The sequence below is a fragment of the Armigeres subalbatus genome, chromosome 2 (assembly GCF_024139115.2).
Source record: "Armigeres subalbatus isolate Guangzhou_Male chromosome 2, GZ_Asu_2, whole genome shotgun sequence".
NCBI lineage: Eukaryota > Metazoa > Arthropoda > Insecta > Diptera > Culicidae > Armigeres > Armigeres subalbatus.
In genome coordinates, this window is record NC_085140.1 from 279,815,139 (window position 1) to 279,831,309 (window position 16,171).

A 16,171-nucleotide genomic window follows, 5' to 3' on the forward strand; every position below is an offset into this window, starting at 1 on the left:
TCAAATCCATTTTAGTTCCGATTGGACGGTGTTTGGTCAACGGCAGATCCCCACTTTTTCTTAGGAAAAGGAAAGTACCAATCGAACTTTTTACCTCTGCAATCGATCGACACGGAAGTGTCGATTACTCGTGAACCATACCCACAGGCTCAGCTTGAGATGCGATTTAACGACAGTGATGGCGCATATGACTATATTAGGGCTAAGGCGATGCGGAACCAAGAGATGGTAGCTGTTGAGCTGAGCGTACCCATACAGGAATATCGGAATTTGTCGATCTACGGTCGATTGTTGAAAAAACATGGCGATGAGTATTCTTTGGTAGGACAACTCTACCGCAACGATGAAGTGTTCAACGTTGAGGGCGATGCCACAATTGTGAATGATATTCCAAATAATGTAAGTAATGAAATTATGGAGAGACTTAGGACTCAAGACCTTATCAAATGGAACTTCACAGGTTGTATTGGTGATAAAGCCACTTGGGGATGAGAGTGAAGGAACAATAAACTACCGTTATTCAATTGACGGAGCAGTAACCAGTTTCACAGCCAAGATAAATCGGGGAAATAGGCATGCAAGTATCGACGGTAACATCAAGCTGCTATCCTTGGCTGACTGGAACTTTGGGTTGAACATCCAGTCATCAGAACCTGATCTAGCTAGAATTGATTTGAAGGTCGGAATCGCCCCTACTGATGATGACAAGGCTCTGGGGACGTTCACGATGAAATCACCTTGGGTACGTTACGGAATTGATCAGGCTGATATCTACATGCTGTTCGACGTAAAACCCATTTCGGGTTCGGTCACTGCCAACTACACCATACCATCCGTATCCGGAGATGCCAGTTGTTTGTGGAATTGGCATTTGCTGCAAAACATGCAATTCGCTCTGCATAATCGTGTAAATAGGGTGAACTCCGATGGAAGATTCTTCCAAATAGGGGTGCGCTATTTAAGTCCAGATATAGAACGCAACCACAATATGACCTTTGGAGGCGATTTAAACTTGAATAACATTTGGATGTTCGTATCGATATACTTTTTTTTTGGCTGACCTCAATAATATGCGAGTTTTATGTTTTCAGATTCAGCTCAAATGTCTCCGTAACCTTCATATCCATATCGGATCTGTCGGGTGTTCTGAAGGTACGTCTTCCAAAACCAGTTGGCGACATCCACACGTTAGCTGCCAGCATGAAGGGGAACATTCCCTTCCTTGAGCCAGTCCGTGCGCTCAACTTCGAGGCGTCCTACGATACGGAAGAATCACACAAACGATACGCCTGGCATTCCGAATATAGCTTCGTAAACGACCTCAGAACTCTACTGCGATTTGAATGGGGACCGAATGTTCAGTCCCAGCGCGTGCAATCAAACATAGATGTTTTTAGGATTGGGGATAAGCGTGAAGTTTTTGCCAAACTACGTGGTCCGTGGTATTTAGAAGATGCTTTCCGCGCAGTCGCTGTATACAATATTGAAGATGGACTTTATATTGTAAACGGCAATGTCTCAATCCCAGCATCACGCAAAGTTGCAGAAGCAAATGTGGCTTTCGCTAGCCTCTCCAACATGAAGGGTGATGTGAACTGCACAACTCCATTCCTGAATGTTACCTGGCTGCATGGTCAACTGGAGTTCATCGAAAGTCCTCTTGAGTCGATACGGTACCTCAAAGCGACATGGCCAGAATCTAGTGCAATTTTCGACGCGAAAACTACATACAAAGTGAATAAATTGGATCGTGATCAACAGGGAACCGTGAAAGTAGAAATTCCACTGCAAACAAGGCACTATGCTGAGATTAAGTATGGCTTGGCGGAAAGACCTGCTATCACTACGGGTCATGCCGAAATCGATTACAACGACAGAAAGGTACTCAGTGGACAGTACACATCCAAGCAAGAATCGAGGTTAGTAGGTCAAACCAACTCTCTACAACTCGATTAAAATCACTATTTTCTATTGACAGAGCTGGATTTGATAAGGAAACTGTTGATGTAACGTTGGAGAACGATTTCAAACCTGTAGGAGTCCATTATGTGCATACAACAAAACTTCTAAAGGATAACTACAAAGAAATGGTAAAACGACTAAAAACTTTTATGTGAAAGAAACCTAACACATATTCTTTTCTAGGATGTCAAACGGGCTGAAGTATTCGAACTTCGGAACCAGAAGAAGTTCAACATCACTGGAGAACTTCAGATTACAACCAGGGAAACTGGCAGAGAGTACATCGTCACAGCTATTCATCCGAACCGCACGGTTGTCCTAACCGCCGACTTCGACGCTGAAGGAGAAACTATGAAACAGAAATCCAAACTACAGCTATCTCCCAAGCGTTGGATAGCGTACGACTTCCACCTTACCAACTTATCCAAGGCAGATAATGAGTCACGAAAGTTCAGGCTTGAGATTTCTTATCCGCGTCGAAACATTTCCGCTGATGGTTGGTACTCGGTCACGGAGAATGCTTTCGATTCGGATGTATCTTTGCAGTATTCACCGAACAGGACGAGTGAAAGCGAAGACCACTCCCCCAGAACGCTGAAAGGCGCTGTTCGATGGGCAGATGAGTCTGCTGGTGAAATAACGCAACAGAGTTTGTTGGTTTTGTTCGGACATCCGACTTTTGAACAGGTATCCGAACTCAAATTTAAAATATATTTTTTACAATGGATGTAATTTTACGACATTTTCAGGACATCACGGTAAAAGGAGTATATTACTCGGACAGTAGGGATTTACTGAAAACGAATCTGGATATTCGATACACCCACTCGGACAGTCATCATATATCTGCAGGTTTTAATGCAAAGGACATGACGCCTACCGTCGGGTACAGAAACTATTCATACCGTCTGTTCGGTTCTCATGATGCCTCGGACTTGGATATGGATTCAACTGGATCGGTGGGTCTTCGATTAGGTTTGTATGAACTCAACACCAATTCGCACTACAAACGAGGCTACCTATCCAGAATGGACGGATATGTGATTGGGAAGGTGGATGTCCTGCAGAAAGAAGTTATCCTTGAGGTAGGCTCAATTAAAATAATACACTGCGAGCAATTGCCCAATGAAGATTCTATTTCAGAAAATGACTTCCCAAAGCAACTATCGGTTATGGGGCAAAGCATCTGGTAGCTACCCCATCTACATGGTGAACGGAAGTTTGCTGGATGGTCCAGATCAGGATGCGGCTGGGTTCTTCATTATAAACATCGACGACAAGATGGTACAAATGAAAGTCAACATGACGCCAGGTTAGATTTTCCTTTTATGTTATAGTTTTTGTACACGATAAACAGATGGTTAAGCATTAAGAATGATTTGTTTGAGCTTAATCTATGTAAATTTCTTCACATGGCTAAGATAGAATTTCCTGTGGAAACAGGAGATTCCATGGAAATTCAGAAGAATGTGAGTTCACATTGATAAAGCGCAGACCAGAAAATAAACCGCGTCAAGTAGAAATTGACATCGCCGAGCTATTAGATATCATCCGGGACAGAGCAATGAGGTCTGGGGTAGCTTTCCTACAAGTATATTCAACGTGGCTGTTGAAGTTAAGCCACAGACAAACAGACGTAATCGCTTGAACTTTTTTCTGAAAATCCATCGCTCAACTCCTCATCATTATCTTGCGAGCATGTTACACGAAACAATGTTTCGTATTACATTGTCACCAGAAGGCGCTGGACTGAAATGTCACACTCGAAGGATTACGACACTAGCGCCTCTAGAAGTAAACCGCGCAATCAATCAATTTCAAATTGATCGTTGATATCATGGTCGGTGGTAATTTCTATAGTGTTACGTCTGTTTGTTATGGTTAAGCGTTTGGAAAAGAATCCACAGTTTCCGACTCTGATCTGGGCCGACTTGTGGTTGTAGACGACCATAAAGTCGGTCTTGTGATGGGCCAGTTCTAGCTTCCTGGAGCGCATCCACTCTTCTACTAACGTGATAGAGAGAGATACGGTTAGTTACTTTAACAGGTACCTCTCTTATTGCGTTGAATCGCCATCCTTGCCCTGCTCATCACAGACTTGATGGCGTCCACCAGTGCGAAAACGGAACTGGTTGAGAGCGTTCGGTGGCGATGGGGGCCGTTAGCAATCCTCTGGTTTTGTCCATTACCACCCCGTATGCGTCGCTTGAAGGATCGCTCTGGTAGATGCTGTTGAAGCACGCTCTTTTAGCATTAGCATTGAGCAATTCGCACAAATTCGTAGGACGATTGTATGAGAGTTGAATCACATTATCTCTTAGATGGAAGCAATGTACTCTCCAACAGTCGACATCTGGTCCTAGCCACGTCCTTGCGAATGCTGAGGAAGGGGAAGGATGGTTAGTTGGACACAAAAAGTTGTCGAATTCCACGGGGCACCCCCCCGTCTTTGGGTGCTCTGTGAAATTGTTCTGTAGCATATCAACTGCCGTTTTTGCAATTCTGAGCTCAATCGAGTAAACAGAACCAATTTCCAGATCGAATGAGTGACGGAGGTGTGCTTTCCTATATATTATGGCTGAAATCTCCCTACACACTATAAATCAAATGCGCCAGCTTATGCAACAAGCGATTGAGCTGAAATTTTGAGATCGATTTTCTCACCCAAAGACACAATCCTGGGAGGTGCCTCGTGGAATTCGACAACATTTTTCTCTCCCCATACTAAGCTGGGCCAGTCTATTGGACACCTACTTAAGAAAGATGCAGAGAACTCTACGACCTCTCATAGGTGTCACGGGAGGTTTTGGGAAGGTTATAGCAGGAGCGGGTCATTTGGCATAAAGTCATCTGGCATAACGCCATTTGGCATGAGCTCATTTTCTTGTCTTGTCTTAGCACAGTCAGTATTGAAAAGCATCCTGAAAGTGTCGGTTGTATTTCCGATCATTTACTTGTCAGCATTAATGTTTGCAGCATATCATAAATATGACACAAATATTAAAAAGGCCAGGCCCACCGTGCTGGCTTGAAATTGGAAGATAATTCATAACTCTTCGGCAATCAGGTTATTCCGAAATGAATAACATGATCAATGAAGTGTTTTGAATTCACGAAAGGAAGAAACAGGGACAGTCGTACCAACTGTTTCATAGTCAGGGGGTTTATTGAAAGATGACGTTGGGATTGACATTGCTAAGAAGATTAGTGTCCCTCCTTGCTGATTCAACTTCCAGGGATGGGACACTGGTATTTCTCCCATATGTCCACGCTTTTAAGACGCCATTTGGCATAACGGACATTTGGCATAATTTTTTTTGTGTTTCTAAAATAAGTTACTAGACTAAGTCGTACTGAAAGAAACCCGAAATGGTGGATATAACACAGCTCGATAATTAAATTAAATTTAAAAAATAAATTAAAAAGACATAATCATTTCGAAGGAAGCATGCATTAGCCGAGATGAAGTAATGATGAATGTTATCTATGCATTGGAAATAAAGCATCCATCATGATGCGTTTGCCCGGGTTAAGGCAATGGTGGATGGGATCCCTTTTTTAAAGTAAGCGCTTACCCGGATTGATGCAATTGTTAATGTGATCCCTTCTTTTAAAGTAGGCGCTCGCCCGAATTAAGGCAATGGTGGATATGATCATTTTTTTAAAGTAGGCACTTGTCCCGATTAAGGCAATGGTGAATGTGATCCCTTCTTTAAAATAACGCTTTTTCCCGGACCAAGGCTATGGTGGAAGCTATCCCTTTTTCAAAAATAAGTGCCTGCTGGGATTAAGGAAATGGCGGATGTGATCTTTTCTTAAAAAACCCAACTTAATTACCCGAAGAGTGATACTGCCTTTCTCGCATTTAGCCAAGACACCAACCTTATATGGTGCTAATATTGTTCGATGTACCATTTTCTTTATAACTTTTAAACGCATTGTTCGATCGTTATCAAATTCAATAGTGATCAACTAGGCTGTGTCCTCTGTCGAATGAAACTTGTTGCGAGAAAATCGGATCAGGATTACTATATGAAAAGTTGTCTAATGTTTTTCTTAGCTTTTGTGCACACACATACACACATACATACACACGGACAGACAGACATGTGCTCAGCTCGTCAGCTTGCCCTGATTAAAGCAATGATAGATGTGATCACTTATTTCAAAATAGGCACTTGCCCGGATTGAGTCAATGGTAAATGTGATCCCTTCTTTAATAGTAGACGCTTGCCTGGATTAAGACATTGGGGATGTGATCCCTTCATTAAAACTAGGCGCTTACTCAAATAAGGGAAAGGGCAGACGCGATCACTTTTTTAAAGTAGGCGCTTGCCCGGATCAGGGCAATGGTGATTGGATGTGATTCCTTCTTTAAAAGTAGGCATTTGTCCACAATAAGGCAATGGTGGATTTGATCCCCTTTTCAAAAGTAAAAATGATTCCTTTTATGGAAACAGAAGTTTGTGCAGAATACGGCAATGGTAGATGAAATTCATCCTTGCCGTTGTCTTAGGTGTTTTCCTGGAATAAGGTGATGAATTTAATCCCGGGCGTTGGCCCAGTGTAAGGCAATGGTGAATATGATTCCTTCTTTGAAAGTAGGCATTTGCCCAGATTGAGACCCAAGCAACCAGAAGTTTAGATTTTACTTAAATTTACTCTTAACCGAACTAATTGGTTCACTATGGTTCACATCAAGTTCCAAGCATCCTTAACGGAACTTTAAAGTTCACTTTTACGTTCCCACCATACAAAAAATTACTTAAAATGAGAGCTGATTAAGCCAAAATAGCCCTTCTTATCCGAACTTCTGGTTGCTTGGGACAATCCTGGATTTAATCCATTCTTTAAAAGTAGGTGTTTGTCCGGAAACAAGTCCGGAAACAAGTAAGGGAATCAAGAAATAAGTCAATGATGGATGTGATCCCTTGGGGCCCTCCTTAGCCTAGCGGTAAGATGCATGGCTATAAAGCAAGACCATGCTGAGGGTGGCTGGGTTCGATTCCCAGTGCCGGTCTAGACAATTTTCGGTTTGGAAATTGTCTCGACTTCCCTGGGTATCATCGTGTTAGCATCATGATATACGAATGCATAAACGGTACCTTGGCTTAGAAACCTCGCGGTTAATAACTGCGCGGAAGTGCTGGTTGAACACTAAGCAGCGAGGCGGCAATGTCTCAGTGGGGATGTAATGCCAATAAGAAGAAGATCCCTTGCTCGGAAGTAGTTCTGCCACTTCGTTTGCCCGTCTTTCCAAAAATGTCTATCTTCAGTTTAAATCTATCAGAACACATCCTCGATCTACTCTAGCTATGTGAAAAAAAAATCAAATAATCCTTTCCCTTTAACAGTTCAAAATTATGCCAAATGGCGTTATGCCAAATGACCCAGACCCGTTATAGCAGTACACTCAGCGAACTGGACTATCGAAATTCATAACTGACGCCTTATGAATCTTCGACTGATTATTCCACCAACAGTGATTCTTATACGCAGTTACCTTCCTGAGTAATTAAGCATCGATGGGCGTGTGGTCTACATACCGACTCCGACGTCCATGGTTCGAACCCAGTCTGCCGCACTTCACTTTTTTTCAAATGAAAATCATCATTCATACGGCAACATATTGAAATTCATACCGATTCCTTGTGGCAAATTTTCATAAGGCGTTTGATTGAAAATCATACGTCCATTTTCCTCAGTGATAGGAATCGTTCTGGTAGAACGTGGAACACAGAAAGAACTAAATTAAAAATACAAAATAGGAAAGGGACGAGCCTGGAATTGAACCCACGACCTCCTGCTTATAAGGCAGAAGCGGTAGCCACTAGACCACCGAGCTCGTTTGCTGTTGAAGCACGTTCTTTTACTATCTAAAACTAATTTATTTGTGGACGCAGTAATGCTCGTGGCAAGTGTTTTTTTTTTCATGAGGCATTCCACGGGGGCATGTCAGTCGATCCTGAGCGACCATTTCGAAAATATTTGAAACTCTGCACAGTTTTTCAATTTCATCTAAATCGTCATTTTTCGATATCAAATCTTCATATTGAGTCACGACTAACTTTTCAAAAGGGTGTATGTGAAAATGGTTCAAAAATATTTAAAAAGCTGCACAGCAAAACGGAATGTTCGATTGTTATGATTTTTTCAGCAAAGTTAGACAACTAAATGGTGATTCTTAAGAAAATGTGCACAGTAAAAAAAAATTTTTTTTTGCCTTTAAAAATATCATTTTTGTCACAAAAACTCAAATATCTCAAAACCCTATCTTTTTTCGGGAGGGAAAACGGTCCATTATATTAGCTATCTACCATAAAAATTTGGTGATGGTAAACTAATAAACAAAAAAGTTATGACATTTCAAACATTTCACAATTTTCACATCTAGTAAAAAAAAAATTTTTTCTGTGTAAGTTATTTCGAGAATTGCAGTTTGATGCAGATTTTATTGTTAAGGGACGTGATTTAAACAAGTTGTTTTCATGATATTTTGATTTAATTATTCATAGCATCTATAAGAAACTTAGACACGATCCAGTGTTGTGATCAAAAGTATTGATAGTGTCATACTTTTCATTGCACGTGACTGGCGAAAAATTCTTTTAATAGTGTTGAAACCTGTTGATAATAACGTTGATAGAAACATATCAGAAATGTTATTTTTAAGACAAAAGCTGCAAAATCAAAGATTTATATACACGTGTACGTCTATAGTTTACCTGCAAAAAATATACCTCTTAGAGAATAGACTTTATGATCGGGAGGAAACGGGTATCTTCAACAACAACAAATGCATGATAGGTACATACCATGACAATGCTCACGAAAAAGCAAAGAAATTACTACTACTAAGGTTGTTAAAGATCTTATAGTAATTTTTCTTCAGTCAAGCAAATGACACCAAACTAGTCAGTAAAACTTAAAAGTGATTTTGTTTATTGAAATATTACGAACAACATGAGTAGCCGCTTTCTCAACTGTTGTAGGCCGTTTGATGGAAAAAAAGTGTTCAAAAGAGTTACGAAATCTCACCGAAAGCACCATAGATAAACTGAAAGCGACTGGTTATGCTCCAATGTCCACATTGAATACAAATTTACGCATTTGCACGTCCTGCCGTCTAAACGTTGACAAAAGAGCAATCTGTATATCATCGGTTGAGCAGAGCGCAGGAAGTTCGAAAACGACAGCAACTGAGGAATTGCCAGATGTATCGACAACAACTGAGGAATTACCAGAAGTATTAAGTGCTGAGAGCCTTGCCACCGTACCATCAGCGAAATCTGTTTCAACAAATCAATCGGAAGATGAGTGTATCCAAAAGGTCAACATCGAACGCTTTAACGAGGGCATAGCTGGGATAAAAGTGACCTGATTAAATGGAGTAAGATGGACTACGTTTATTACCCGGAGAAAAAATACCGTGAAATAAACGAAGCTGTACGAAGAAACCTCTTCAAATTAGGACCTGATGATGTGGAAAATACAGACTACGATGAGGTAATTATAAATATGAAGGAAAGGTTCTCGAATGCAGCCAAAATTATTGATTTTGTCGATGCTGCCAAGTTCGTGGTCTATTCAGGATGCCATTGATGAGTTCAAAACCAATAGAAATACAGTAAAAGAGGCAAAACAATTGAAGAATAACTGTCTTTCAACCAAAAATACTAGGTCTAGTACTGCATTAACAGATGAGACAAAAGAAATAGTAGTTCAATATTTTGAAGATGATGAAGTAAGTCGAGCTATGCCTGGTCAAAAAGATTATGTATCAGTAAAAAAGATGGAAAGCGTCAAGCAATCCAAAAACGATTAATGATGACGATTTTGAAAGAAGCGTACACACGCTTCAAGGAAATTCACGATAATATTAAAATAGGTTTTTCCTCATTTGCAAGCCTTCGGCCAAGGCAATGTAAGCTTCTTTCCAATTCAGGAACACATAATGTGTGTGTGCACAACCCATGAGAATATTAATCTTATTTTACATAGTTTGAAAAGAATCAATTTAACAAAGGATATTAAAATGTTAACTGGTAGTCTTTTGTGTGAAAATACAACATCAAATTGCTATCTACGATCTTGTTAGGATTGTCCAGATTCTTCATCATTGGAAAATACTTTATTCGCTGAGTTTGAAGAAAAATATATTGATCAGTTATCATTTGAGCAATGGGTGACCACGGATAGGTGTGACATAGAAACTATTGTAAAACCTGTAGATGAGTTTGTGTCATATTTTTGCTTGAAATTAGAAAGTTTAATCCTCACGATTTCATTAAAACAGAACAATCCAGCTTTTAAAAATACGAAAAATACATTACAAAATGGTGAATTTTTAGTCATTTGTGATTTTTCTGAAAATTACAGCTTTGTATTGCAAGATGAAGTGCAGTCCCATCACTGGAACGTACAACAAGCTACAATTCATCCATTCGTTATTTATTTTAATGGAAGTACGCAAATTGAACACTTAAGTTTTATTATAATTTCCGAAGATTTAAGACACGATTCAGTATCCGTAAACTTGTTCATTGAAAAATGATTAACTTTTACGCGTTGATAAGCATAAAGAAGTCAAAAGATATATTTCATGTCTGATGGAGCAGCGTCGCAGTACAAAAATCGTAAGAATTTTTCGAGCCTATGTCAATTTAAATCAATGTACGGAATTGATGCAGAATGGCATTTTTGCTACATCACATGGCAAAGGTCCTTGTGATGCTATTGGAGGAACAATAAAGCGCATGGCCACAAGAGCAAGTTTAGCCAAAGAACGTGAGCATCCAATTAAAACTGCGAAAGAACTTTTGATTGGGCAAATCGTAGAAAAGAAAAGATTTAACCAAATTATCATTTTGTTTTACTACTACTGAAGAGTACGATATAAAGGCTTCAGAGCTCAGCGAGCAATTTAATAACGCGAAAACGATCCAAGGAACCCAAAAATTTCACTGTTTCATTCCATTGTCGGAAAATAAAATTAAAGCAAAACTATACTCAAACTGTGCTGATAATAATTCAAAAGTGTTCGATATTTTAAAAATTTGAATAAAATAAATAAAAAATAAGTATTAATAAACTGTTTTCATGATATCATAACCCATACCAAAATTCAAACCCAAAACTCTTAGAGTTTCTATAACAACATTGTGTAACTGCCACATTTAATTTAATACTTAGGATAATATTAATTCATTTTTATTTATTTATACATATAATATTTATACATATAATATACATAATATCGATGAATACATAAATATGGAATATCATACAAACAACTTGTTTAACTCACGCAAGGCCCTTAACAATAAAATCAGCATCAAACTGCGATTCTTGAAAAAAAAATACACGGAAATTTTTTTTTGTTTACTATATGTGAAAATTGTGAAATGTTTGAAATGTCATAACTTTTTTGTTTATTAGTTTACCATCACCAAATTTTTATGGTAGATAGCTAATATAATGGACCGTTTTAAATACGTTACGTATACGTATATACGTAAATACGTTCGAAAAAAGATAGGGTTTTGAGATATTTGAGTTTTTGTGACAAAAATGATATTTTTAAAGGCAAAAAAAATTTTTTTTTTACTGTGCACATTTTCTTAAGAATCACCATTTAGTTGTCTAACTTTGCTGAAAAAATCATAACAATCGCACATTCCGTTTTTGCTGTGCAGCTTTTTAAATATTTTTGAACCATTTTCACATACACCCTTTTGAAAAGTTAGTCGTGACTCAATATGAAGATTTGATATCGAAAAATGACGATTTAGATGAAATTGGAAAACTGTGCAAAGTTTCAACTCAATAGAAAATCATGAATTAAAAATTTTCTTAAATTTTGATGCTGTTGCTTGGAATCGCTCTCATGCATTAAAAAAATCAAAATTTTCAACGTCTGTTGTCTGTGAAATTTCCATCAAATGCTGTGGCCGGTTGTCAGACAAACAGGGCTATTATATTTATGAAGGACTTCTCGAGAGCTGTCTTCGCAACTTAAAACTGTGTACGGCTTCTTCTTGCCCAAAGGCAAGTAGTTCGAAGACTCGCGATGATCGCGTTCTGCTAGTACGTTTGTGGCCTATCATTTCTTGGTACTCTTTTCCTCGATATTGTCCCATCACACGCACGTAAAAGAACGAGAGTTAGTACATCCCCGTATAGGACTAGAGTGTCGTGCTCTAGCCTAAGGACTGCGTTAATAGTTACTCCCTCGAAGTCTAAGACGTTCAGTGATGAAATATTTATTAAAAAATCACTCCAATAAAGATTTTAAAAAAATCTAAGACCTTTTACCTAAAGACCTTGGTCCATTTATCACTGTGTACGCTATGGCTAACCATATATTTGAGGTTTTAGCTTTTAGGATCAAAAACGGGGTTTTATGTTTTCATCTAAAAAGACTGAAAGCTAAAAACGCAAATGTCGCCATCTTAGTGAATTATTGTCGCGCTTATCTTTTTCTAGAATGCTGCGACGGTCTTACACTCGCAGGCTCGACTGCGAAGGTAACGTCAAGATAGCCGCCGTGTTAAAACATAGGCAGAATTTTCCCGCTCAAAAAAAAAACACGTGCTTTCTGCGAAATGACAGCAGTGTTCGATTGTATTAGTGAGAGGCAACCGGAGTCACTAAGTACATGGAGAGTGTTTATCATGACAAGTGCATACGGTGACATACGGTGGGTGAGATTTTCATTGACACTGTTGTGTTTAGTGACCGTTGCGATTACCTGAGAAGCAACCAGCAGGAAGCCGCAGTATTCTATTTTATCTCGAGATGCATAATAAGAAAACTTACCATATAGGGGAAAGTAGGGCAAGATCGCCACCCTAAGCTCTGGCTCTTGAGGAACACAAAAAAATCTTTGCATACTGCAGATTTGTCTCTTAGCCATCTTTTTTGGGTGTTTTCTATAATATTTCCATGCAAGAATATTTGAACCGTTTGTTTGAGAAACTGCATATGTAACATTTTTGGCCAAAATGACCGCCACCCCTTTCGTCCTCGAAATACAAAAAATATTCGAAAAAATGTTTTGAACTAAATAAAACATTAGTTATCATTTTTGCACTTGAAGTGATTATGCACGAATGATGACACTTCCAAAATTGTCATTGATCTTACTTACTTACTTATGGATCCTGTACACCTCCGGTGGTGCAAAGGGCCGACTTGAAAGATCTCCATCCTGAGCGTTGCCCGGCTATCGCTTTAACCTGTTGCCAGGTTAGATTTCGGTCGACTTCTTTTATTTCTTTATTGAGGCTTCGCCGCCATGAGCCTCTGGGTCTGCCTCTGCTGCGATGTCCTGCTGGGTTCCAGTCTAATGCTTGTTTACAGATTTCATTTCCGCCCCTACGTAGAGTGTGGTCGACCCAGCCCCATTTCCGATCCCGAATTTCTGTTGCTATCGGCCTCTGGTGACAACGACGATGGAGCTCGTTGTTTGAGATCCAGTTGTGAGGCCACCAGGCCCAAATTATATACCGCAGGCATCTGTTAATGAACACCTGCAGCCGTTGAGTGTTCTCCAATGATACACACCATGTTTCGCTAGCGTATAACAGCACAGATTTCACGTTAAAGTTAAAAATTCGTATTTTGGTGCGTTCACTTATCTGCCTGTTTTTCCAGATATTTCTTAAACTCGCAAAGGCAGCCCTTGCTTTCTTTATCCGTGCGCCTATGTCGATCTTGATACCGCCGTCTGACGCCATTTGGCTACCAAGATATTGGAAGCTTTCAACATTCTCCACTGGTTGCCCGGCTACTGTGAAACTGGAAGGAGTCACCGTGTTTACATCCAACGATTTGGTTTTGTTGACGTTGATGACTAAACCTGCCGAAGAGGAGCGCTCGGCAAGGTCGTTGAGCTTACTCTGCATATCAGAGCGCCGTTGCGCGAGGAGTGCAACATCATCCGCCAATTCGAAGTCATTTAGGTGCTCTATGGTTATAGGCTGCCATAACAGCCCGCGGTTTGGTTCACGGTCAATCGCATCTACCAGAATCTCGTCGATTACGATGAGGAACAGTAACGGTGATAGAATACTTCCTTGCCTCACACCAGCTACGACCCGGATAGGGTCGGACAAGACCCCATTGTGCAGCACTCTACACGAGAAGGCCTCGTACTGTGCCTCGATGAGGCCGATGATTTTCTCAGGAACTCCCTTGCGTCTCAGGGCGCCCCACATATTCTCGTGATTGAGACGGTCGAAAGCTTTTTCGTAGTCAATGAATACCAAGTAAAGGGACTCTTGGAATTCATTGACCTGCTCCAGAATGATGCGGAGCGTGACAATATGGTCCACACAGGATCTTCCGGCACGGAATCCGGCTTGCTGCCGCCGGAAAGTCGCATCGATCTTCTCCTGAATCCGGGCTAGGATAATTTTGCACAGAACTTTGAGAACGGTACACAGCAACATAATGCCTCGCCAGTTATCGCATACAGTCAGGTCACCCTTTTTGGGCACCTTCACTAAGATACCTTGCATCCAGTCGACCGGGAAAGTTGCGGTGTCCCAGATATTACGAAATAAACGATGCAGTAGTTGAGCGGATGTCATGGGATCAGCATGGGGTCGGCTGATATGCGGTCGACCCCTGGGGCTTTATTCGATTTCATGCTTTGGATGGCTGTTTGAATCTCTAGCAGTGATGGAGCTTCGGTATTGACGCGTGTTATACGTCGGGTCCTAGGTACATCATGCCGAGGTGGTGATGGCCTGGCTGCAACTTGAAAAAGTTGTTCGAAGTGCTCGAACCAGCGTTTTAGCTGGTCAGTTGGGTCAGTCAATAACTGATCATTCGTGTCTTTCACAGGCATCGTTGCATTCATCTTCGCTCCGCTTAAGCGTCGTGAGATATCGTAGAGGAGGCGAATGTCCCCGGTTGCGGCGGCTCTCTCTCCTTCGTCGGCCAGAGAGTCTGCAAAAGCTCGCTTGTCTCGTCGACATGAGCGTTTTACTTCCTTCTCAAGAGCCGCGTATCGTTGACGGGCTAAGACTTTGGCTCCTCTGGTTTTCGATCGCTCTATCGCGGCTTTGGCTTCTCTTCGCTCCTCTATCTTTCTCCAGGTCTCATCGGTGATCCATTGTTTTCTCTGGGTGCGTAGTTCGCCCAGATTGTTCTCGCTAGTGGTGATGAAGGCATTCTTGGTGGCGGTCCATTGGTCTTCCACGCTGCCACCTTCCGGAATATCTGCAGCACGCGTCTCCAGTTCTTCAACGAAGGACCGTTTCACCGTGGCATCTTCCAGTCGGCGTGTGTTGAATCGTCGTCCAACTTTTTCCTCCTGCCGACGAATCCGCGCAATGCGCAGGCGTATTTCGCCGATGAGGAGGTGATGATCAGACGCGATATCGGCACTACGTTTATTCCGTACATCAAAAAGGCTCCGTTTCCATTTTCGGCTGATGCAGATGTGGTCGATTTGATTTTCTGTAAAGCCGTCACGGGAGACTCACGTGACCTTGTGAACCGGTCGATGAGGGAAGAGCGATCCCCCGATCACCATATCGTTATTACCTCAAAATTCTGCGAACAGCTCTCCTTTTTCGCTCATTTCTCCGAGACCATGGCGTCCCATAATGCGCTCATGGTTCGAGTTGTCGGATCCGATCTTCGCATTGAAGTCGCCCAAACAGATCTTGATATCACCCTTCGGAATTCTATCTACGACGGCATTGAGTTGACTGTAGAAGTTCTCTTTGTCTTGCAGATCGGCAGCATCGGTTGGCGCATAACATTGGATTATAGTAAGGTTTCGGACCTGTGTTCTAAATCTGGCAACGATTATCCTTTCACTTATAGGTTCCCACTTCATAAGCGCAGATTGTGCCTGGGCGCTTAGTAGGAAGCCAATTCCGCGATACCGACGAGTGTGTTCACCTCGTAAATCAAAGTATAGGAGAACTTGTCCCGACGGCGTTCTGTGTACTCCAAAGTTTGGCCAACGGACTTTACTCAGTCCCAGGATTTCAAGCTTCATGCGGCGTGCCTCATTGGCAAGTTGTGCCAATTTACCCTGCTGGACTAGGGTTAAAACGTTCTATGTTCCTATTCGTATCCGTTGTTTCGCGCTAAGAATCGTTGCCGTAAAATCAGTCCGTATTCTTTCATTATCGGATTCTCGAACAAATTGATGTTTCGGGAACAGTAGGTTGTTGGCCCAAGGTTCCCT

General features: G+C 41.1%; 1 protein-coding gene across 2 annotated transcripts in view; it reads left to right on the forward strand.

Annotated features, from left to right (window-relative positions):
• The window catches only part of LOC134212310 (uncharacterized), a 71,595-nt gene that overhangs the window by 46,993 nt on the left and 8,431 nt on the right, over positions 1-16,171 (forward strand). For both annotated transcript variants that reach the window (XM_062690042.1, XM_062690043.1), the window contains exons 14-20: positions 16-399; positions 461-1,029; positions 1,092-1,919; positions 1,979-2,090; positions 2,146-2,649; positions 2,712-3,047; positions 3,106-3,274. In XM_062690042.1, the coding sequence (XP_062546026.1) occupies positions 16-399; positions 461-1,029; positions 1,092-1,919; positions 1,979-2,090; positions 2,146-2,649; positions 2,712-3,047; positions 3,106-3,274 (2,902 nt within the window). The remainder of the gene's footprint in view (positions 1-15; positions 400-460; positions 1,030-1,091; positions 1,920-1,978; positions 2,091-2,145; positions 2,650-2,711; positions 3,048-3,105; positions 3,275-16,171) is intronic.